The 25,196-nt window shown below is 42.1% G+C and overlaps 1 protein-coding gene across 1 annotated transcript in view; it reads right to left on the bottom strand.

Moving 5' to 3' along the window:
• The window catches only part of KCNH1 (potassium voltage-gated channel subfamily H member 1), a 259,928-nt gene that overhangs the window by 207,461 nt on the left and 27,271 nt on the right, over positions 1 to 25,196 (bottom strand). Inside the window, exons 4-5 of the mRNA XM_023754816.1 lie at positions 18,900 to 19,028; positions 13,801 to 13,919 (exon numbers count right to left, since the gene is read on the bottom strand). Of these exons, the coding sequence (XP_023610584.1) occupies positions 13,801 to 13,919; positions 18,900 to 19,028 (248 nt within the window). The remainder of the gene's footprint in view (positions 1 to 13,800; positions 13,920 to 18,899; positions 19,029 to 25,196) is intronic.

The following is a 25,196-nucleotide window of genomic DNA, read 5'->3' as shown; positions in this document are numbered from 1 at the left end:
GTGTTGAAAACTTTGTCAAGTTTAATGCCAGCGCCTGTGCTTTTAACTCCCTAGGCTCCCATGCCAGGTTCTGGGCTGAGCACTTTATATGCAAAATATAATTGAACCCTCATAAAAACCATGTGAAGTAGATACTGGTGTTTATTTTACAGATAAGAAAAAATGACTCTAGGGAGACTAAGTTGCCCAAAACCACAAAGCTAATTAAGTGGTGACGCTGAGATAAACCCAAATTTGATTTGAAAGCCCGTAATCTAAACAAGCACTAACCAATGGAGATATCATGCAAGCCACAAACATGAGTCACATATGTAATTTCAAATTTTCTAGTAGCCACATAAAAGAGTAAGAGGATACAGATGAAATTAATTTTATCAATATCTTAACCGAATAATTTAACCCAACACGTCCAAAATATTATCACTTCAACACGTAGTCGATATATAAATTAGTGAGATATTCTACATTCCTTTTTGCGTGCTAACTTTGAAATCCAATGTGTACACCATAACTTACTCCTCAGGTCAGAGCAGCCACATCTCAATTGCTCACTAGTCGCATGCAGTCAGAGCTCACTGTACTGAACAGCACAAGTCTAAACCACGATGCTATCCTGCACCATAAACTATCCTGAACAGACTTACACAAATGTAGGCGTTTCTTTCAAAAGTAGATTTGGAATGGATGAACCAACTACCCACACACCAGACAACAAACTGTGGCTTAAAAAATGTGAACCACACACATGTGTGCACATGTAGATGTAAGACGGGGAGGTGGGAGAAGGGAGGACGTGTCGGAAAACAAAGGGGATGGCTGGGGGAAGCATTTGAGAGGGGGTTGCAAACACAGTAAGTCAATCAAGATACAGCTCTTGCAGGCCTACCCTGGCTTCATAACTAATCAATCTGGAGCAAGGCAAGGTCTCCATGCCTCAATTTCCTCCCCTGAAAAATGAAGACAATACTATTTATACCAGATAGGTACCGGGAAGGTCAAATAAGAAAACAGGTATAGATATGTGCATGTCTATGTATAAATCTATACATTTTTCTTATAAATGGTTAAGCAGTATCCAAACACCAGTATTTGGGGCAAGTAAAGAAAAATAGTGGTTCAGAAGGTTCTGGATGAGAATCAGGAAGGCTCCAGCAATAGCTCATGGAATACAACCTTTTTACTGAACGGCTTTGGCTTGCTCAAGGATCAGGTACCAAGAATGACAGAACTGAAACATCCTGAGAAGAAAGAAATCTGATAAAGTTCATTTATTTGAGAAAAAAAGATAAATTAGCTTCAGAGATCCATCAATTCTATGAACTCTCAAGTGCATTAATAACAACAACCATGAACTCTTAAACACCAAAAGTTACCCACAAGGATCCAAAAATCCCAGAGTTTAGAACAGAAGAGAGATGTGCAAACAAACTACTAAAATACAATGCAACAAGTGCTAAGAGACGCCTGGATGAAAATACTTTGAGAGCAGAGAAAAAGAGACCATTAATGGACTCAGGTAGTCAGGAAAGGCTTCAATGTAAGATGATTGTCAAGATCTCTCTTGAAGGATGGCCCACGGACAGGCAAAACTCAGGCAGACAGTGTGTACAGGACTTGGGCATGTTGGGGAGGTAGTGCAAGGGCTCATTGTGGGAGAAGCTCGTGTGGGAGAAGCCTGGTGTTGTATGCTTTTTGTTGTTGTGTTTTAGGGGCGTCAAGAGGGCCAAAGTTGAGAAATGAAGCTCAACTAAGGGAGGGGGCAGGCAAGCCTTCATATGCCCTTTAAGCAAAGGCGAGAATTTGAAGTAAGGGAGGTTCATAACCATTGCTCTGTGTGAAGGCGTCAGTGTGGAAGAAGGACCAGAAGAGGAAGAGTCTGGAAGCACGGGGAGGCCTGCTACAGGGATGCTGCAGGGCTCCAGGAAGCAGACGATGTCGGCTGGAACTGGGAGCAGCACTGGGCAAAGTTGTGGGCAAACTCTAATGTCTCCCTGGGCTGAAGATCTGGCCAATCCACCACGGCCAGGTCAGGCCCTAACAAGGGTCAGAGGAGCCAGCAGCCTCCAGATCACGGTCTCATGTAGACTTTCAGCCATTATCGCTCTGGATAACGGCAGCAGAAGAACCCAGAGTCACACAAAGAGAATTTCCTCTTTGAGAGTGGCCTCTGGTACTCACCACTTCACCCACCAAACTGGCTCCGCTGATCATTTCAGGACACAGACACGTGCCACAAACACCTCCATCACCATCATCTACAACTACCTCAGACACCCTCTCTCTGTGGTCAAGAGAAATCTTACCCTTTAAACACCTTACTCCAGGCACAACCCCTCCCTCTGCACCTATATGTACATCTCTTTCCCTTTTCCCAAGTACAGCTTCAAAAACCTCCTGTTTAGAAACAATGTGGGTTTTTATGACTAGAAAGTGAAGACAAACTCAGTCCCCACCAGGAAAAGCATATTCAAGAAAAGGAGGGAGCTGGACGTTAAAGAGGCTGAGAATGACTTTCTGGTCACAAAGGAAAGCCTGATTTGGGGTTGCAGACATCCCGAGCTAAACAATTGCTTAATTCCTGTCATACACGCCCTTCTCCATAAACCAGGCAGGCTCTATTTTTAGCACTTTTTCCATGATGCACTTGTTCTTTAATGGCAGAGATAAAGGCAGCGGGAAACAAAGTATTAACCCGTATACTTTATGTCACAGTCGAGTACCAACACGCGAGATCTTTACAAATAAAAGCCCATATGAAAATGCAATTGGGCGACAATCTTGGTTTCTTCCTATTTTGCTGGGAAAGACGTCAGTTGAATTCTTTTCCCTTTTTATTTTGAAATCTTCAGCTATATTTTTGAAATTCAAGTATTGAGAAGTAGTGATGAGGTTGTCATGGAAACATTGCCATCATCATCAAATCAGCTACAAAGAGCTGTCCATTATCCATGACCAAGGCAAACAACTTTCATGGGGGGAGGAAGGGGTTAACGTGAAAGGAAATCAATATTGATTGAGGACCTACTAGGTGTGAGGCACTGAACTAGGTGCTTGCTTCCTTCTTCCTTCAGTCATGTGATAAACATTTCTCAAGCACTTACTAAGTGCTGGCAGTGTGTTCAATGGTATGGCTTGTAGAAGAAGCAAGAGGGACCCTGCTCCTGCCTTCATGGACCTCCTTCATCTATTGGAGGAGGCAAATACTAAACAACAGCATCTCCAGAGACATGAGTGCTGCTCGACAAGAGATTTGTACATGAAAAGAGGGCTTCTGACAGGGAGGCCCCACTGACCTAGGTGGGGCCAGAGTTGCTGGAAGGCCTTGCAGGGGAGCTGTGATGTCTACGTTGAGACTTGAAGAATGAGTAGGAACCTGCCCAGCCAAGAGAAGGAGTGAAAGCTTGCAGGCAGAGGAAGGGCATGTTCCAAGGCTCGGGGGCCAGAGAGGGTTGGACGAGCCGAGTGCCACCTGGCTGACACTGAGAGTGAGCAGAAAGCTGTGGGGGAGGCTGGGGAGGAGAGCTGGATCTGGTAAGTCACGAAGCAAAGTTTAAATGGATCCAAAGAAATAACAAGATGACATTAAAGGATTTTTCAGCAGGGAGTCATGAGATGAGGCTTGTCTTTTAAAGCCCCACACATCCTCACAGCAGTCCTTCAGGGTAGGTAGTAACGCTATTTCACGGGGATGAAGAAAGATGAGTGAGGCTAAGTAACTTTTACAAAGCCACACAGCTGGAATGTAGCTGATTTGGAGGAGGATTCGGGTCAGTCTGACTCCAAATCTCCTTCTCTTCCCACTACATCATCATGTCTCTAAGGAAACAAACACACACAAAAAGCTGCAGAAAATCCTCAAACCTCATTTTAGCTGATCATTTATAATGTGTTTATCAAAGTCAAGTGTAGAGTTGATCCCTGGAATCATTGAACATTTGAGTTCTTTCCTGCCTGGCTGGGGTAAACAACGTTTATTAAAATACAAGAGACTACACACAATGGCCCTCCTAGAGATAAAGCCAAGACCCCACAAACCAAGACCCCCCACCCACAAGACCCCAGCCCTCAGATGAGAGAGAGATGGTCAGAAGGAGCACCATGGCCCCAAGTGCAGGTGAAGCGACCGGACACAGGCTGGGCTTCAGGGCTGGAAGGCGACAGGAAGGCCATTAGTCCCACCCTCTCCCCACACCCACCTTCGCCGTACCATCAAGTGGTCATCCAGAACCCTCCAGTAACGACCTACTGACCTCCTACTACCAGCACAGCCTATTTCTTACTGACACAGTCCTGAGTATTCCAAAAGTCTCTTTATAAGAGGCAACATCAACTCAAAACCCAGGTACATGGGGCAGAAGCTCCTGTCGTCAAGTTACTTCCCAAAGCAAGAGAATGCCAGGAGGGTAGAACTGTCACCTTTCCCTGAGCCTGAAGACTCAAGTGAAGTCAACACCCAAAAAGAAAACATGTAGAGCAGGAAGCATCAATTTCAAGGCATGGAGAGCCTATTTCTAGGGCAAAGGATAACAACTTGGTTCACAAATGTCCCGGCCTGTGGGACCAGGAAGCCAGGGACCCTGACACAGACAGCCTGGACATAGGGACCCAGCTTCTGCTCTCCCTCCGCTAAGGACAGTGCACCTGCTCATCTCCTGGGAATTCAGGGAGCCGGCCCAGCTGTGCACGTGTTCACCAAGCAAACTTCAGACTCCGAGTGTGTCCAGCGCCTGCGGAGGTGGCAGGCTCAGTGCCACCTCGTGCTCCTCACGCACGTCCCACTGAGGGCGGCTGTGGCAGCACCTCGTGCAGGTCAGGGAGGCAGGGAGGCCTCCTCTGCAGTTACCCCATCAAGTCCTTGTGCAGTTCATAAAAAATAGATGTCTTTACACGTTAATTAAAACGTTCAAACGTAAGACTGAGTAAAACCATCGACAGCCCTGAATATTGGCAATGGTGAGACAAGGAAGCGGCACCTAGGATTAGACAGGCAGTGTACGTTCGTACAGCCTCACTGTGCGAACTCTGGCAGTTTCTACCCGGTTTTAATTCTGTTTCCTGTTTTAATCCCATTTCCAGTAATCTCTCACTTTCACACTAGCACAAGCATTTAGAGAGCTAACCGTCACCCAAGTGTCCTAAGCAAATATGGTAAGCTGTCCATTTATACCAAACACACTGAGATGCTGTTTAAAGTTTAAAGCAAATGTTTAAAAAGAAAGTTTAAGAAAAATTAAAGTTCAAAACCTCAGGTTCCAGGAACAGAATAGGAACTCAGTAGGAGCTGAAACCAAAGAGCTCAGCAGTGTTTCGGAAGAAGGGGTTATCGGAAGAAGGTATGTGCTGTAGGGGGTGGGAGGGGAACCCCATGCTCTTGCTGGGGTGACAAAGGGCTACCCTGATAAAGAAACACTGAATGGAAAAGCTCCACCCCATATCTCAGAGACATGAAAAGGAAGCTGGCCATCTGGTGGAACTTCAGGCAGAAGAGAGGTTGCCTGCAAGAAATTAGAACCCCAAGTCTGTGCCATACATGAGTGGTCAGCCCAAATTCACACTGTTCACGTGGCTGGACTGAAACCATTACAGGAAAATTGTTCTGAACCAGGGAAAACCTGATAGTGTGTGACCTGTGCAAACTCAACTACGGCATCCACATGCCTCAGCCATAGGAGAACCAAAGCGCTCCCACCAAAAACCCCAGTTACAGACAAACTCACCACAAGGAGATAGTGAACACCAAGAAAGAGGATTTAAAGTATGTCTACGTTGCATGTCTATACTTATAAGCAATAAAAAGGAAGAGATATTAGCAGACATGAATAAACCATTATTTATCATTATTATTATTTTTAATCCTCACCCAAAGATATTTTTTCCATTGACTTTTTTAGAGAGAGTGTAAGGGAGGGGAAGAAGGGAAGGGAGAAAGAGAAAAACATCGATGTGAGAGAGACACATTGATTGGTTGCCTCCCCTTCGGTACATGGGCCAACACTCTAACCACTGAGCACACTGGCCAGGGCAAGACATTATTTTTAAAGAACAGGAAAACTTGCAAGAGAACCAAATAGAAATTCTAGAACAGACAAAGATAGAGATTGAAAACAAAACAAAATGACTCAGTGAAGAGGTTAAAAAAGAGAAATAACTATTCAACCAAAAATTAAATACTCCTTTAAGATTTAAGGAGGAGGAAGGAATAAAAACATAATTAGACATGTGAAGACTAAAAGAATTTATTATTCTCAAGCTCCCTTTGAAGAAACTACCCTTGGAAATACTTTAGTAAAAAAGAAAACTACCCAGAAATAAGGTGTGGGCTTTGAAGATCAATGATGAGCAAAGAAAATGGTAAACATATATTGATAAATAAAGTTAGGTATTAACTATAAAAAATAATAATGAATAATTTGAAAATTAGAAATAATGAAAAAATGCACAGATGAAAGTAATTCAGATTTAAAGTATTGCAAGGTCCCTATTCTGTTCTAGAAGAAGTTCGATAAAGTGATAAACTTTAAGATAAGTATGCATGTTAAAAAGTCTATCAATGTAATCAACAGGAGAACAAAAATAGAATGTATACCTTTCAAACCAATATAGAGAAATGAAATTGAACACAAATCAGTAAAGGAAGGCAGGAAAATAGGAAGGAAGATGTGAGGAAGGAAAACCAGAAAGGGGGTTGGAAACAGAAAACACAAAATTAGATACTAGAAATAAGTCCAAATATATCAGTAAGAACAATAAAAATAAGCTGACTAAATTACAAAGAAGGTAGGTACTCTCACATAGTAGTTAGGGACATGGTGTCTGAAGTCAGACTAGTCTGAATGCTGATTCCACCACTTGGGTGTGCTTCGATTTCAAAATCTGTACAATAGTAATTCCCACCTTATAGGACTATTAGATGAACCTGTTAATATAATTTATACATCTTATGCTTTCATAGTATTAGAGTGGCATAGAGTTTAAGTGCTCTGTAAGAGTTAGATGTTGTTGACGTTCTAAACTAAAAACAAGAGGCGGATTATGTGGATTAAGAGAAACACAGAAAGTTGTAAAATAAGGGTTAGAAAAAATATACCAGTTAAATACCAAGTCAAAGAAGGTAAGAATAATATAAAGAAAAATATCAATTAGAGAAAAAAATTTTATACAGATGAAGAATATTAATAAACAATAAAAAGAATAATCTACTAGAAAAAATCTAACAGAACAATAGACAAAGAATATGAAAAGGAAATACCCAGAAGAAGGGTTCTGAGGCTAATAAACATTCAAAAAGTCAAATCTCACTAGTAATCAAGGTAATGTAAATCAAAATGAAATACTATCATCCATCAGATTGGGAAAATTATAGAATTCTAACCCTACCAGTGGTAATAGGCATGTGGGAAATGGACAGTTCTCTCATACACTGTTGGTAAGACTGTAAAAAGTACACTCTTTTGCAGTAAAAAACAAAGAACTCAACTAGAAAATGGGCAAAATACATGAACAGGCATTTCACCAAGGAGGATATATGGTTAGAAAACAGGCTCATGAAAAGATGCTCAGCATCTCTAGCCATGAATAAAATGCAAACTAAGACCACAATGAGATACTACTGCTCAGCATGGTTAAAATAAAAAGAATGGCAATACAAATGCTGGCAAAGATACAGGAAACTGGATCTCTCCTACATTATGGTGCGAATGTAAAATGATACAACCAACTAAAATTGGCAAAGAGTTTGGCAGCTTCCTATAAAACTAAATCTACATTTACATGCATACACAAGCACACACATATGTCATACTTACAGGCATTCATTTCAGAGAAATGAAAACTTATGTTCACACAAACATCTGTACGTTCATAGCAGTTTTATTCAGACAGCTAAAGCCTGGAAACACCCAACTGTCATTTAATGGGTGAATGGTTACACAAACTGTGGTACAGCCACACAATAGAAAAAGAACAAACCATTGCTACATGCACCTGGGTTGATCTTAAGGACACTACACTGGTGAAAGCTAATCACAAAAGATTCATTCTATGTCATTCTACTTATATAACATTCTCAAAATAGACGAATTACAGAGATCAAAAACAAATGAATGGTTTCCAGGGGATAGGGAAAGGATGTGGATGTGACTATAAAGGGGTTATATAACAGAGTTCCTTGGTGGTGTTGGAACAGGTCTGGATTTTGGTGGTAGTTGTGGCTCTCCAAAGCTATACATGAAATAAAATTGCATAGAACTACACACACGCCAACACAAGTGAGTGCATATAAAAACTGATGAAATCTGAATATGGTCTTTAGTTTAATTAGCAATATCCTACACATGTCAGTTTCCTGGTTTTGATATGGTACTATAGTTATATAAGATGTTACCATTGAGGGAAGCTAGGTGAAGGGTACAGGACACTCTGTACTAGTTTTGCAACTTTCTGTGAGTCTATAATGATTGCACAATAAAAAGCTTTCAAAAATAAATGTTGGCTGTAAAATGAAAGTTGTAAAGTACCGGTGTGATATAATTTGTGTAAATACGTTAAAAACGCAATCACACTCTCTATGTTTTACAGATAAATATGTAAACAATAAAAATATTAACAATTCAGTAGCAAGCAGACATACTTCAGTATGGTGATTATTTCTGGGAATAACTTCTAAAGGGACCTGATTTTTACCTGTAATATTTAAATTTTTAAAAAGAATCTGAAGTGAGAAACTAACATTTACTAGTAAATGAATGTTGGTCAAATTACTCTCTACTATTCTCAAAGCTTGAAATATTTCTAAATTAAAACCAAAATTATACATACAAGGAGACTCACTGACGCATTCTTTGTAAGTATTGAAGATTAGTAACAACCTGAATATGCATCCACAGGGGGAGAGCTAAACAGGTTTGGATATAGTCATGCAACAGAATACAAAGCAACCATTAAAAAGAATAAAGGGGCTGGTGTGGCTCAATGGTTGAGCACTGACCCCTGCTCAACAATTGAACAAGAGGTTCCTGTTCAATTCCTGGTAAGGGCACATGCCCGAATTGTGGGCTTGATCCCCAGTGGGGGGCATGCAGGAGGCAACCAATCAATGGTTCTCTCTCATCATCGATGTTTCTATCTCTCACTCCTTCTCCTTCCCTCTCTCTGAAATAAATAAAAACCTATATTTTTAAAAGTATAAAGGGGATATGTGCTCTTAGGGAAATATCCCAAATATACCAGTAAGTGGGGAAGAAAGCAAATTAGAAAATAATATGTATAGTATGACCCAAATTTTTATTTAAAAAAGCGATATAAATCCTATATATAAATATCTGTAATAACATCATGCTCTGTTAAAAAATAATTACTTCTAAGAAACAGTAAGCTTTCACTTTCTACTTTATATACCTCTATGCTTTAAAATCTGATAAAGAATCTGTTTTATTTCTGAAACTTAAGAAAGTTTTTCTAAAGGGATATAAAGAACCAAGAGTCAAAATCTAATATTATTGCGCATTTACTATATGCCAACATGTTGCCACTCAGAATCTTCCTTATGCCTCATTAATCTAATGGGTACATGTTCGCATTTGAACATATACTACCTCCCTTTGAAGAGAAGGAAGAGGAAGAAACGGAAGCTCTTAGATGTGAAATGACTTGCCCCAAATCACACAGCTAAATAAGTTGCCAAATGAGTTGTAACCTGCACCGCTGTCTCAGTCCATTACTCCTGTCATCTACATGAGAAACAGAAGCACACGGGGCGGCTACCAGATCTTGTAATGAGTTGGTGAGTATCAGGAGCTGTGAGCCAGGCAGCACTTACGTCCCTGGCATGGTGGAATGGATGTGCCTGCCCTCTAGCCACAAGTGCATACGTCAGGTTATATGTTGACCTGGCTCCTTCTCAGGGAAGAAGTGAGAGGATGTGACAGAAAAGGTGGCTTCCTTCCACGTCTTGCCCACAGCTGCTCCCTGGAGAGAGCGGGTGTCACTAGAGTCGTCCCAGCCAGACCAAATCCCAGCGGGGTCACTCCTACCTGAAGGCCACACACAGAGTGGATCATACACCGGCCACAACTTCCTCCCTCCCGAGGCAGAAGGAGTGACAGTGACGAGGTGGTGGCACTCGGAGCTGTGCCCTCTCAGATTCCGTTTCCAGAAAAGGTTCTCTGCCCCGCTGCAGGAGTGCAGTTAGCGGACGGACTCCTGTTAGCTTCCTAAGGACAGAAACCTGAGCGTTCCAGGGAAGCACCTGCCAATAGCTGGGCGAGGAGGTGGCTGAGTCCCTGTACAGGACTCCTCGAGCTGGCATCTCTGCTGCAGCGGGCACTGTGGGGATGGCACGGCCTCTCTCAGATCTGCACTGTGGCCTGATGCTTCCCTGACCCTAGACTGCCTCCTTCCCTATTCTTTCATAGGTATGTGAAGTGCACAGCCCAGGGGCGCGGATCACTGCAGGAGCCATTCACAGGACTATAGATGTTTCTTCTCCCCCACACCTCACCACCACATCACTGAGGGCCTCTTTGCCCATTTCTTTTACCCAGTACATCCTGTCCAGCTGTCAACAAAGAGTTGCAAGGCATTCTCACAGGCAAAAAAAACCCCACAATGTGAAGAGCCAGAGCTAGCAACAGAACCAGACATTCAGGGATGTTGGAATTATCTGACCAGGAATTTAAAACAATTAGGACTAACAGGCTAAGGACTCTCATGGAAAAAGTAACACATGAAACCAGGTAGATAATGTAAGCAGAGAAATGGAAATTCCAAGAAAAAACCAAAAACACTGTAACCGAAATGAAGAATGACTTGAAGGAGCTCATTAGGAGACTGAACACAGCTAAGGAAAAATATCTCTGAGTTTGAGGCTATGTCAAATAGAAACCTCCAAAATTGAAACACAAAGAGAAAAAGGACTCCCCAAAATAGAACAGAATGTGCAAGCACTGTGGGACAACTACAAAAGGTGTTCAGATACAGGTAATGAGAATACCGAGGGAGGAGCGAGAAACAGAAAAAACATTTGAAGCAATAACGATTGAGAATTTCTCTAAATTAATGTCAGACACAAAACTACAGAGCCAGGAAGCTCAGAGGACACCTAGCTGGAAAAATGACCAAAACACACACACACACACACACACACACACACACACACACACACACGGGACAGGAGAGAGGAATTAGGAATATTTTGTTATAAGCAGCACAGTGTTACTTGAAAGTAGACCTGGATTATTTGTAAATGTACACTGCAAACTCTAGGACAACCACTAAAAAAAAAAATAAGAAAGAAAGAAAAGAAAAGAAGTATAATTGATGTGCTAAGAAAGGAGTGAAAACAGAATCATACAAAATGCTTAATTAAAACTACAAAAGGCAGAAAAAGAGTGGAAGACAAAACAGGAACAAAGAACAAGGGCACAAATAGAAAAGAACTAATATGGTAAATATTAATCCAACTATATCAATAATCACTTTAAACATCAATAGTCTAAATGTGCCAGTCACACCAGACATTGTAAACGTGGATCAAAAAGTGAGACAATGATATGTTGTTTATAAGAAATCCACTTGAAATATAAATACACATATGGATTAAAATAAAAGGATGAAGAAATATATACCATTCTAACACTAATCAAAAGAAAGCTAGAGGCCCTAACCGGTTTGGCACAGTGGATAGAGCGTCAGGCCTGCAGACTCAAAAGACAGCTAGAGGACTGGCCGGTATGCTCAGTGGTTAGAGCATCAGCCCATGCACCAAAGGGTGGCAGGTTCAATTGCTGGTCAAAGGCACATACCTGATCCCCAGCCCCAGTGCAGGTGCATGCAGGAGGCAACCAATCAATGTGTCTCTCTCACATTGATGTTTCTCTCTCTCTCGCTCTTGCTCTCTTTCTCCCTCTCCATCTCCCCCACTTCGCTCTAAAAAAAAAAAAAATCCTTGGGTATAGATTAACAAAAAAAGAAAAAAGAAAGAAAAGAAAAGAAAGAAAGCTAAATTAGCCATATTAATTTCTGACAGACCAGACTTCAAAGCAAGAACAGTTATCAGGGATAGTGAAGGGCATTACATAATGAAAAAGAGGTCGATTTTTAAGAAGACATAACAATCCTTAATGGTAATGCACCAGACAACAGAGCATCAAAATCGTGTGGCAAAAACTGATAGCACCAGACAGAGAAATAGATGAACCCACTATTAGAGTTGGAGACCTGAACACCCCTCTATCAGAAATGGACAGAACCAGCAGGCAGACAATCAGTAAGGATCTATATAACACCATCAATCACCTGGATATACCTGACAACAGCAGCAGAATACACTTTCTTCTCAGCTCACCTGCAACATTCACCAAGCTAGACCACATTCTGGGCCATCAAACACACCTTCACAAACTTAAAAGAGTAAAAATTACACAATGTCTGCTCTCAGACAACAATGAAATTAAACTAGAAGTCAATAACAGAAAGATAGCTGTAAAATCCCAAAATATTTGGACAACACACTTCTAAATAACACATGGGATCAAAGAAATCTCAAGACACATTTAAAAATATTTTGAAGCCAATGAAAATGAAAACACAACTTATCAAAATGTGTGGCCTGCAGTGAAAGCAGCGGTTAGGAGGAAATCTATAGCACTGAATGCATATATTAGAAAAGAAGAAAGATCAAAAATCAATCATCTAAGTTCCCACCTTAGGAAACTAGGAAAAAAAACAGCCAATTAAATCCAAAGTAGGCAGAAGAAAAGAAATAATAAAAATTAGAGCAGAAATCAATAAAATTCAAAACAGAAAACCATTAGAGAAAATCAACAAAATCAAAAGCTGGTTCTTCGGAAAGATCCATAAAATTGGCAAGCCTGTAGCCAAGTTAACTGAAATTTACTAGCCCCTGGGATGTGACTCAGATGTTTGCCTCACATTGCCAAGCAATGAGCAATTTCTTATGCAAGACAGGTAGACAAAAACACTAACATCCTTTCCTTTTTTTTAATCCATTTGATCAGTTAAAAAACACTTACTACTGATGAGCATGTACTATGTGCCAGGCACTGTTTTAAGTGCTTAGGACACATTAGTGGACAATAAATACAATAAATAAGTAAACTGTATAGTACATTAGAGGGTATTAAGTTAAGTGGAGAAAACTACAGAGCAGGTTGAGTTATGAATACCTTTGATTATGTTATGAATGTTTATATAAAACATATACCTGTGTATATATGCTAAGCAAATACTTTTATTTTCTTCCCTCTCTTATCCCCTCATCATCTAACATAAGGTGTATTAATTATAGTTAAGTTTATATATTGTAAGTATTTAAATTACAAGATACCAAAAAGTGTGAATATCACCCAAGGACTTGTCCCAGCAAAAGGGAGAATACCACCCTGGTTAGTCGGATCATATGTGGTTTTATTTTCTTTTTGCTTCCTGTATCTTCTTTTCCTCTGATCCTATATATTGTTCAAATATATATATATTTATGGTCTACAGGTACAACCCCCTTTCATATATATAGCACTTCTAGCTCCTTCCCTACTCCTTCAAAAAAGTGAATTGACACGTGTAAGCTCAAGCAACTTGGAATAGAGCTGTCTGCAGTCCCTTTTACAGATGGGAGTTTGGTCACTTACCCAAAGTCATACATCGTGGTATGCAGCCCAGCCAGGTTGAGAGTATGGGGATCCCGAAGGTCCCCTCGAAGCCAGCACACTAGCTGTGCACCATTTACTCAGCCCCTGGGCCCCACAGAGGTGAAGTGTAAGATGAGCTGACCCTCGCCCTTACCTCAGCCAAGCGGGAGTGCTTGTGCACGTTCTCGCCTTTCTGCACGCTGGGAGCCAGCTGCTGCAGGACACCCCTGCTGCTTGTCAGCGCTCTGGTCAGCCGAGCGAACTTCCCCCAGCCTGGAACATGCAGAAAAGAAAAGAGACAGGTTCAGCCACGTCCTGAAGGTTCACGGACAGTCACACCACAAGTTACACTGTCAGAAGCAGACACCCCATGGCTTCCTGAGCTCCCTCCCCGTGGTCACAAGGAAGCCTTGCTGCTCAGAAAAGCACACAGAGATGCTCAAATCTGTGCCGCTTTCCCCGCACTCTCACTGTATCCTCGTTATGACTTTGTGACGTAGGTTTTAGCACCTGTTTACAAAAGGGAAACTGAGACACCTAGAAAGAGTCTAGAACCCAGATCTCTCCAATCTGGCCCAAGGCTTTCCGGCCAGATACTAGAGGCAATCGCGATGCTTCTCTGACCTTGTGACTGAGCTCAACCCCCGCATCTGATCTAGCAGAGACCCAGCTCACCCCGGGTTTCAAACGGACAAGCTGTCAATCAGCCATTTCATGCATTCCATTCTCCAAAGCCAGGAGAATAAAAAATGAATTTAATCCGTGGGTAAGTGGGGGGAAAGCACGGGCAGACTTTAGTCTGCTCTGGGATTGGGGGAAGGACAGTCGGTGACAGGTCGCCTTAAAACAAGGAACTCGGAGAGACTCGGACTGAACTCAGGATCCAGAGTCCCAGAAAGAATCTGGATACAAATCCCATCTCTGCCTCCAGCTTTGTAATCCCCAACAAGTTACCTGGGCTTAGTTATCTCATCTGTGAAGTGAACATTAAAATACTCTACCTCCCCACAGCCAGGGTGCGTTTGCCTCGTAAAACAAATGGGCTCTGATTGACGGGCTATAGCGGAGGTTGTCTCGAGGCCTCCTTGACCATCTGGACTCGTCAGTCTATCCAGGAAAAGGACAATACTGATCTTTTTCTAATCCAGCCCACTTGATACCCAGAATCTAGGATGTATGAGTGATCTTTACTGAGAATTTAAGACATATGGGTGATCTTTTTAAAGTCCCCAAAGACAACTGTCCCTTCCAAAATCCAACAACCCATTTGCATCAAGGTTGACCAAGACAACTTCCTCACGGAACCCCTGAAAGTCTGTCGGGGTTCTCAAGGCCAACCTTGGGGTTGAGGGTCCCCAGCAAATAAACAGAGCATGCAACTATTTTTCCATGACAGCTAAAATCAGGACAAGGCGATTTTATTTTTTGTCCTTTAAAGTTGGGCAGTATTCAGTGCCTGGCTGCAGAAACCTCATCGGCCAAGTGCTACCGTGGAGCACCTTCCCAACACAGACTCCGAATCCAGAGGGCAATGCAGCTAAGCAGAAGAATGGCCCTGAATCCTCCCCAGACCAGAAGAAATGGAACTCCAGCTCCTCTGAGAGTAGGTCCAGGGATACCAGGAAAGACATCTACAGGCCCCTCCCTGGGAACTCATGCCCCGTCACTTTGAGTAGAAGCTGCAGAGGACCCCTGTAAGGTGTCCTCACCCCCGTGGGAAGGCTGTCCTAATCTGTGGAGTCACAGATTCTCTGAGAGGAGCTGGTGCCATAACCCAACGTCCAGAAGGGAACGATGGACACATGGGGCCAGGATGGATGGTCAATGCGGACACTGCCTAAATGTCAAGTCTTCCTCCCCCAACTTTTCCTTATCAAGGTACAAATAACCAAAAATCTACAATGATGTCTTCAAGTAGCAGTCACTAAATCATCACCTTTCCATCATCCTAAGGGAATAAGATAAAATGTTAATACTGGGAGGGGGGCGGGAAGAAGGGGCCTGTGGCTTGTATCCATTACTCTGTTTCTTTCCTGCGTGCCTCACAAATCTCCCACATGAAGACACATTAAAACAGGCCGGCAGTTACCACCGCTTGCCAGAGCTCTCATCTCCAACTATTCTAAATCTCTGGCCTTCAAAAATCTCCTCTGGAGTTCTCCATTCCTTTTGTTGTCTGCATTTGGCTCAAGTTTAACTATACATTTAGAAGACATTACGTGCATCTTTGAAAATGGGTTTGCTCCTTTAATGTGAGATTACTTGGTGGGGGTCTGAGAAAAAAACAAGAGGGGTGACTCATTCTTCGGTGAGCAATGCAGAGAGAAGCGCCTGAGCCTTACACTCTGGCTCTTCCCTGCGCACTTGCCCAAGGCTCCTGGCTCAGCAGGGAGAATGGGACAGAGAAAAATACACTGTAGTCTATTCCCAATTACCCGTAAGGACAGAAAGCAAGAGATAAACAAATGAAACCCCCGGAGCATCACAGATTCTTATTTCAGGCAAGAATTTCCACTTTCTCATTCAGCCTACACACACACACACACACACACACACGCACACGCACACGCACACGCACACGCACATGCCCGAGCTGTTCTCAAGCTGTTCTCAAGCAGCAAACCTAGCTTGGCCTTCATGCCTGCTCCATACCATCTGTGGGTACTTTTTGTCAGAGAGCAAGGGATGGACAGAAAAGAGAAGAGGAAGTCAAGGACCCGGATAATTCATCAAAAGGATCATGAGAGCTAATATATTAAATGAAAGAGGGAGCTCAGAGAGCCTTTCCCAGGCCCGTCCCCTGTGCTCAGAGCTCTGGGAGAAAGGCCAGTTACTTGGCGTCAAGTGTAAAATAGACTATTGCCATGGGTTTACCCCTTTGTGGGTTGTTTGTGGGAAAATATTAGGCACCAACTGATTTCTCGAATCCACTATTAGGATGCACTTGCCCCATTCCCAAGCCCAAAGTTAGGCACTGCATGATCAGAGAAAATAAAGTCATTTTAGAGATAATCAGCCCAAGTGGCTTTTAAAAAGACTGATCAGAGGGTGGGAAAGCATCTTTTAAACAAGCCTAAGTCAGCAACACTCTTAAGACCCTGGATGCTGATGGACGTGTGGGACCAAGACGCCGCCGCTGGACCTGTGGGATCTCACAATGAGAGAGCACGTCCAAGGAGAAATGTCAAGTCAGAGAGCAACCCAGCCACAGGGCAGCACATTTTCCATCTCGACTTGGTCCTTGAGGCCAGAACTGCAGTTTATAGGCTTATGAACAAGGCCTGGAGAATGATCACGTTCTTCTATCATAAACAGACGAGTATAAAATTTGACCTTGTCCTAAGCAGACCACCAAATCAGCGTGGGCCAGGGGCACAGCGACATGGCAAGTGGGAGGGTCTACACGTATCTGCCATGGCTTTTGAAATGGACGGGCTTATAAAGTATGTCCGGGAGGAGACGTTAGGCACGATCCACTAGCAGCATGCCTACATTGAGGACGAAAGTGTGTGTGTGTGTGTGCGTGTGTGTGTGTGTGTGTGTGTGTGCGTGTGTGTGTGAAGGAAATACATCATTGAAGCAGGTTAAATGAAGTGGAACATTTTATTTCTGAAAAATAAACCTAAGTGAGTCTCACCACATCACTCATATAAGTGAGTCTCATTTATCACGCAAAATGTGACTTATCTCTTCTTTCAGGTTTCATGAGAATCAAATGCAGACCACAGGTGACATGTGAGGCGTGTTCTCTATTGAGTATGCCTTTCCCACTAAATAGCACCTACACGTCACCTGAAAACGTTCCAGTGGTGGTAAAACATTCTGGCTCGACCTAATCACGCAGTTTACGTTGTTAAGAGAAAGCTTGAGAAAATAAGTGTCACAATATCTGATTACCTTTAAAATATTATTTGTGAGTTTATTCAGTTAAAGCAAATGACCTTTCTAGGTGGCAGCAAGATGTCACTTAATCATGAGGGAGCCTATCACCAAGTAATAGCTCTTGCACTGAGAAATCTTCCAGTCAGAAACTAGAAAGCAGGGAATCCCACATCTGCAGGAGAAAGGGAGCCTGCAGGAGGCCGAGACACTGGTGGGAGACTTCCCATCTGCTGTAGTCTTAAACCAAAAGGCAGGCTGAGATTGATTTACTACACTACCAGTAAAAAAAAAATGGACTGGTATACACAGCACTATGCTCTGAGCTCTGTAAATGTGAGCATCCACATGTGCTAGGATTTTAAATACCCTCACGGTACACAGCCCCTGAGAGCATCCACATAATTAATGCTTTTTAGTTCCTCCTATAATTCCCATTTAACAATCACAATTTGGTCACATCGAGAAGAATAGGCCCCAGTTTGCCTCCCCTGGGTTCCACTCTCATCTCTCTGCTGTGTCGCAGGAAACCACGGGCGCAGAGCTCTCTGGCAGAGCTGGGAAGTCAACCACAGGCACAGAGCCAGGGAGCACTGCAGTATGAATGCGCCCCTAGCCTCCCAGTTACCATGAGTAGACGCTTTGGAAGAGGGATGGAAAAGAATGCCATGACACCCTCGAATCCCAAACCTCTGGGAACAACGTGCCATCTTTTATATATCCTGATGAGTGAACCCCTTCAGGAGGACAGTTGTTCTAGAAATCTGAGCCGCCTCCTTTCCTAATCACCAATATTATTCAAACGATGCATGCATGTTGTATGGCTGAGGTGTCTGGTAACATCTGTGGTCACAGCTGATTAAATGACACCCATGGAAATGTTACTCATGCTCATTAATACATACCATGTTTCAAATAAATGAAATGGCTGCAGACTTACTCGACCACACTGATAGAAATGGGCTAAAATCTACTTTAATAATCTTGAAATCCTAGAACTCAGTCAAATTTAAAGATGTGTGTATATATAAAGATGAATGTGGCCAAGGACCACCTCATTTAGGTGACTGACATCTGTCATGTGAAAACCCAAGAGGATTCTGATGAGGCCAGAGATGCCCAACTACCTTTTTCTAAACTTCATTGGAAAGGATTGATCTGAACAGGTATAAAACTGATTCAGATGCTTCCCTAAACAAAGCTTTTATTCTCCTCCCTCAACACATTCCAGAGCAATAAAATGCTTTACTATCAAAGTTTAAATCTTGATCTTTGTGCAGAGATTTCCTTGGCAACCTCAAATTCTCTGTAATGAGGCTCACAATGCAGGCACACACAAAAAAAGCCACAAATATACAAATCAGAATTACAAACCTTTACATGAATCATCTTCAATTGGCTGTTTGAAAGCTGTTATGTCACTGAACGTGCAAAGAAATAAAACCACTTTATCCTGTTCGTTTCGAATTGGAGCAATTTTCACAAAGAACCACACAGGTGTTCCTGAAAGAAATATCAAAAGGCTGGTCAGTCATTTGCATTCTCATTTGAGGGGCTATGGAAGCAAAGAATTGAGAATGAATAGCTACAAATATTAATTCTTTTAAAAAAAAACACACACTTGACTCCTTCAGGTACTGGGGTTATTATGCTATTAATTTCTCTTCTTGCTGGAATAAAAACCTTCACAGTGACTACTTAGTGTGGCTTTTCTCCTGTTAAAATAATGTTGTAAGCGCAGATCTCTTAACCCTTGTAAAACTATGAGAGAATGGGTTGAAAAATCCTTCCAAATGTATGGTAATAGCTAAGGTCCAGAGACACAAAGACTTACTTGACCATGTGATGGAGTAAAGAGTCGGGGCCAGAACGGGCACTGCCCACATGGCCGGCAAACCATGCAAACCCAAATTTCCAGTTTGGGAATCCATCCAATGTGGCCCATATGCTCCATCAACCATGGACCAGAAACTGTATTTCTCAGTCTCTCTCCCCAAAATAAAAATTCTAAAGGTCCGGTACAATAGCAAGTGACAACACATTGAGAAGAGAAAGAATCACCTCAATGATTCTCCAGCAAAGGCTCCCCGAGAAAGGGAGTTTTCCAGGTGGCTTGGGGTTGTGATTACATTAGTACCTCAGGAAGCTCAGTGAAAGTGGTTCAACTTTTAGTCCTTGCTCCTGAGCTAAAGTAGGGGATAAATGAGCTCTTCCAAAGCACTGTCCTAATCCACAGAAGGAGAAGCTCAGGGCTCCTCTCACTGACTTCTCATATACCCACTCAAGTATCGGCCAAATACCTACACAAAGTCAGTCTCCAGCTTCCAAAACATAATGAGGGAAAACAAGTGTTTTCTATCTCCAGAGGACATCAGCAAGTCTCCCCGATCAATTCTGTGATACAAAATTAAATGAGACAGAGCAATGACAAATCCCTCCCTATCTAGTTCTTGTCTCCCAGTCCCTAAAACAGCATCGGACATATAAGAACCTACTATTTGTTGAATTTTGCATAACTGGGCTAGTATTTTACATACTATTTGATAGCCATTTTCAAGTTAAAATACAATAAATATTTCTCTATGTTAAGTATTAGGGAAGCTTCCAGGCACTGGGCTCAGTATTTATTTTACTTTATTTTAGGAGATAGAAAGCAAATAACTCAATGAATCTTGGAGATGGAAATAGATCCCCAAGAGGTCACCTGGGTCTCTCTGCCCACAATCACATCAGCTTTCATATCATACAACACAGATAGACAGACATATTTGATTAACATTAGGATTAGCCAGTCTAACTTAACTAGTCTACATATCCAGCTACACCACTTATATAAATATGACGAACCCATGTAAAACAGGCAGCAAATAGATTAAAAGAGAATTGTTCACCTTAAAGCTTAATTATCTATGGGTTCATCTATAGTTCATTTTAATTCGCTGTCCATTTTCCCTTTCCATAATTTTCAGCTGCCAGTTTCTGGGCGCTCTTAGAAGACAACCGGATTATAATGTCACTAAGAAAAATGTGTTTTGAAAGAAAAATCCACTATACAAAGATCACAAATGGCTTTCCAAAATCAAGAAAATGTGGCCTCTGAATTATCCCACTGTTTTTGGAAAGTCTGTGTTACTGCTTCTCCCAGTCCCCTCCTAAGAAGCTGTGGGGTTGAAAATCATTTTCAATTAAGCAACGGAAAACTAAAAAGAAAACATCACACCAACTGGGCCCATGTACCCACAGCTCTCGGGTGTATCCTAGCTGGTAAGACAAAAAGCAAACAAATCAAAAAACCATTTTCTTTTTGCTCTAAAGAAAACTTCAAGCGATTTTCATTTAAGGTGGTAAACCAGAAAGCACTTCTAATTTATCGAAGTTATAAATCAGATGAGAGGACAGCCATGATTGATGTCTAACACCAACAGCCCTGTCTTGCTGGAGTCCCCAGCACCCTCCCCTTCACAGCTGCCACCATGAGTCCTCCACTGTGCTCTATCGGCCTGTGAATATTCCAGTTGGGGCTGTACCATCTAATCTTTATATTCCATTCATGACTACTGTAATTGATGACAACCTACATCTTCCAGATCATGAGAGCCACTATGTCAGTCATATTGCGGCGGGGGGGGGGGGCGGGGGCGGGGCGGGGGGGCTCTTCATTTTATCACAGTTCCAGCTCATCATGAATTCTCCCATTTCAACAGTTCAGACTGCTTAAAACTGAGTGCTTCTCTTCACTAAATTGTACCCACTGCTGCTTCTAGAAATGTTCCCCTATTAAACACATGCTATTTTGATCATCCCTTTTCTACTGAATATACAAGTATATATTGTACCAAAAATTTGTATAGTTGGTCTTTATTGCCTTAGAGTTCGTCTCCAGCTGATCATTTGAACATGTTGAGGGAGGAACCTTCTTTTCCTTAATCTGATGTTTCTCTGTACAGGGACATCTTTCAATGTAACACTCCAGGCCTTTTTCCTGGGCTGCTAATTTGGGGGACAAGAATTAGACATGGGCAGCTTGACCACTTCTCCCCCTCTACTTTCTTAGAGATTAATCTGTATTCTGCTCTGCTCCTCCATTTTATAAATGTTGGGGGGAGGGGAGGTGTCAAAGGACAGAGGGGATGGCTGCTAGGAGGAGAACTGAAGTTCTCCCATGCTACCTGGGATGGGTAGGTAAGTCTGTCTAATTCCAGGATTCATTTTAAGAAACGACCTAAAAAAAATAAAGTAGTCAGTAATTTTACCTGCATAAATGGGCTTATTCAGGGATAACAAAGAATTACAATTCCAGACATGGAAGCTATGGCAAAACCATAGGCAAATCTGGAGAACAAAGGAGAGAAACCTTTTTTTTTTAAGAGGAAAGAGATGGGGGGGTGCGTTGGGAGGGACTTTTACAAACATTGGAGAAAGCTGGGATTTCCAAGTGCAGTGGTTTTCACTGGCAGAGTTATTGAAAGGGCTGAGCTGTTGCCAGGCCTCGGTAGGCAAGTAGAAACTTCTTATTGGAGATGCAAAGTATGGGTCTCTTCCTGTTTGGGGTAATTGATCATGAGTGGTAGGCTGTGAGAGCTCCTCCTACAGGCCCTCCCAACTCTATTTTAGTTGAGATTCCCTTTATTTTCACAAAACTCTCTTGCCCACAGATATGAACTACATTTTCCAGGATCAGCTTTACTAGTCATAAAGATGATGTTTTATCCTCCATTTGCCCAATTTCTATATCTCTCTCAATCAGTTCTGTTCACAGGCAGGGAAAGATGGTGCTATGTAATGACTCCATCAAACCTTTACAATTGAGAACTGTCTCTTTAACTAGATCATAATCCACTCCAAGGAGATCTGATCTACTTTCTGCCTTATCATCTAGCACCCCATATTCCAATGGCATCTAATGAGGGTCACAGTAGGCCACTGCATTGCTCAACTCCAGGGGCCGCCATCCTGAAGTGGTGGAACTCCACCACCTTGGCAGGGTAGGTGCTCTAGAAATGCTTGCTGAGTTTCAAAGTAATAAATCCTGCTTCCAGTGTCTTCACAGTCACTCAGACCTGCCTCTCTCCCAAACTGTCACTACCCAAGCAATCCAGAAAAGCAAGTAGAATGGGTTCAAATTGTCAGCTCTGAAATTCTTCCAATGGACAACATGAGTCCCTCCTAGGTGTCACAGACCAGCTTTTCCTCTTAAGAGCAAAGGTGTGTGTGTGTGTGTGTGTGTGTGTGTGTGTGTGTGTGTGTATATATATTTTTTCAAGCCCTTTGACTCCGTTCAGACCTAGATCTTCACAGGACAGCTGGCCTAGAGGGATCTCTCCTAGAATCGAGACTTTGCAGCAGGATCCATTCCACGAAGATATAAGAAAGTAAATGCACAAATAATCACACACACACACACACACACACACACACACAATTAAAATTCTGCCTCCTCACCCAACTATCTGCAGTGGAAAAAAACCAAGAAAAGCAAATATTTGAGGTCCTGTTTCTGTGAAAAGGACAAAGAGGCAATGATTAACTTTCTACTAAAGGAAGATCAATACACACATCCAGGAGAAACAGCATCTGACAATCCTACTGAGAGCAAAGGCGGCTGCTGCTGCTGCTGCTGTGAGAGCAGCTCTTTTCTGGCGGAGGATGCCCACTGGAGGGGCAGTTCAGGTCAAGCTCCTCCTGCTGGTCACTCTGTGATTCTCACCCCCTACATAGCTCCCTTGGGTCATGTACTTATGAACCTGATACCTAGCCTGGCAGTGGGGTTTTTCAACCCCAGCAGTCAGATAACAAAAGAGGAAGGCTCGAGGACATACCGATGGCCAAGAGACATATAAAAAAATGCTCAAAGTCACTAAACATCAGAGAGATGAAAATTAAAAGGACAATGAGGTATCACCTCACACCTGTCAGAATGGCTACCATCAAGAAATAAACAAAGGACAAGTGCTGGTGAGGATGTGGGGAAAAAGGAACCCTAGTACACTGAATATAATATGTGTTTTCAGATGGGACTGTTCAGGCAAAGGGGCACTGGATTCCACATTCAGTTCATCCACGTTTTCTCCCAACACAAAACTGCTACCAAGACCCACATCTTTTCTTCGGTGTCATTTTGCTTTAAATAACCAAATGCTAAACCTTTCTTGACTCCCCTTGGGGACATTATTTCATCATGATATACCCAGACTCACTTGCAGAACTTAAAAATGTTTCAGATTAGTCCTCTGAATTTTCACTTACGTCTTAGAAGACAGCATAAGAATAAAAAGAAATCTGGGATCAGATAAAAAACAACAACAGCAACACAAGAAAAACAGCAAGGCTCAGGTGTATGAGAGTATTTTGGGCCTCCATCATCTTCTCCCTAGCCTGGGCCTTCTCCCAGGTACTCTCTGTAACCAGGCAGCCAGGCTACATTCAACAACAACGGAATCGGCCAAACCACTGCGATTGGCTCTTGGGAAGGGCTGCGTGTGCTGGGCCTTTCGGCTAGGTCCAGAGGCGGGACCAGGGAATGGCAGCCTGCCCCAGGAAACAGACCAGTGGCCTGCGGTCAACTTCATTAAGACAAATGACTAGCGCACAGAGGATGAGACAGCACCAGGGGGACAGAGTTGGCCACTGGCCATTAGAACAACTGATTTGGAATCCCAAGCCCTGGGTTTGAGCCCTATCTCTGTTTATTTTGTGGCTTGGCCAGGTCACTTTAACTTCCCTAGGAATCAGTTTTCCCCGTTTTTAAATGGGGGATAATAGACCTACTTAAAATAAAAGAAATACATATATATATGTGTATATGTATGTATATGTATGTATATGTATGTGTATGTATGTATATGTATGTACATATGTATGTGTATGTATATATGTATATGTGTGTATATGTGTATGTGTATATGTATGTATATGTATGTATATGTATATGTTTGCTACATAGGTATTTAAAACTACTACTTTCCTTTCTCCCTTCCTTTTAAATTTTTCACCTGTCCGATTGAAATGCTCATATCACCTTTCAGGGTTGTTTGGATGACTTAAAAAGAGAATGTATCTCAAGGAATTTAATGAAACTCCAAACCTGCCTCCAACCATTTTAAAGGAAGGGGGCCAGATTCAACCATAACAAAGGGAAAGCTAGGAAAAAAAATCAATGCTTACACCTCGATGTAATAAAAATTTGATTAAAGAACAAAAAGCAAAATCTAAATAGAGAGAGTTACACTGCTTGTAGATAAGAAGATTCAATTTTGTAAAATGTCAGACCTCCCCATTTAATATATAAACTTAATACAATTTTAATCAGAATATCAATTATTCTTTTTCCCTTTGTTTTCCTTGGAGCTTGATGAATGGAAATGCAATTCAAATTGAAAAATAAAAGCAGAATGGCCAAGATATTTTTGAAAAGAAAAATGACAGGAACTACCTACTGCAGTAATTAAGGGTCATTGGCATTGGCCCTAAAAAAAGCAACAATAAAAATAGTGATATCATTTGTTACGCGCCTTTCCACAATGAGGCCAAGCCCTGACACATGGTTTACTTCTCACAACTCTGTGAGATGAAATTGCTACTAAGACATTATCCCCATTTTAATGTGGGGAGATCAGTGGGAAGCATTTTTAATCTAACTTACATATCTATAAATTACAAAAGATGCCCTAG

This window comes from Myotis lucifugus, unplaced genomic scaffold, assembly GCF_000147115.1.
Source record: "Myotis lucifugus unplaced genomic scaffold, Myoluc2.0 scaffold_65, whole genome shotgun sequence".
Classification (NCBI taxonomy): Eukaryota; Metazoa; Chordata; class Mammalia; order Chiroptera; family Vespertilionidae; genus Myotis; species Myotis lucifugus.
Note: the sequence above shows the minus strand (reverse complement) of the source record. Positions and strands in the feature narration are given on the sequence as shown.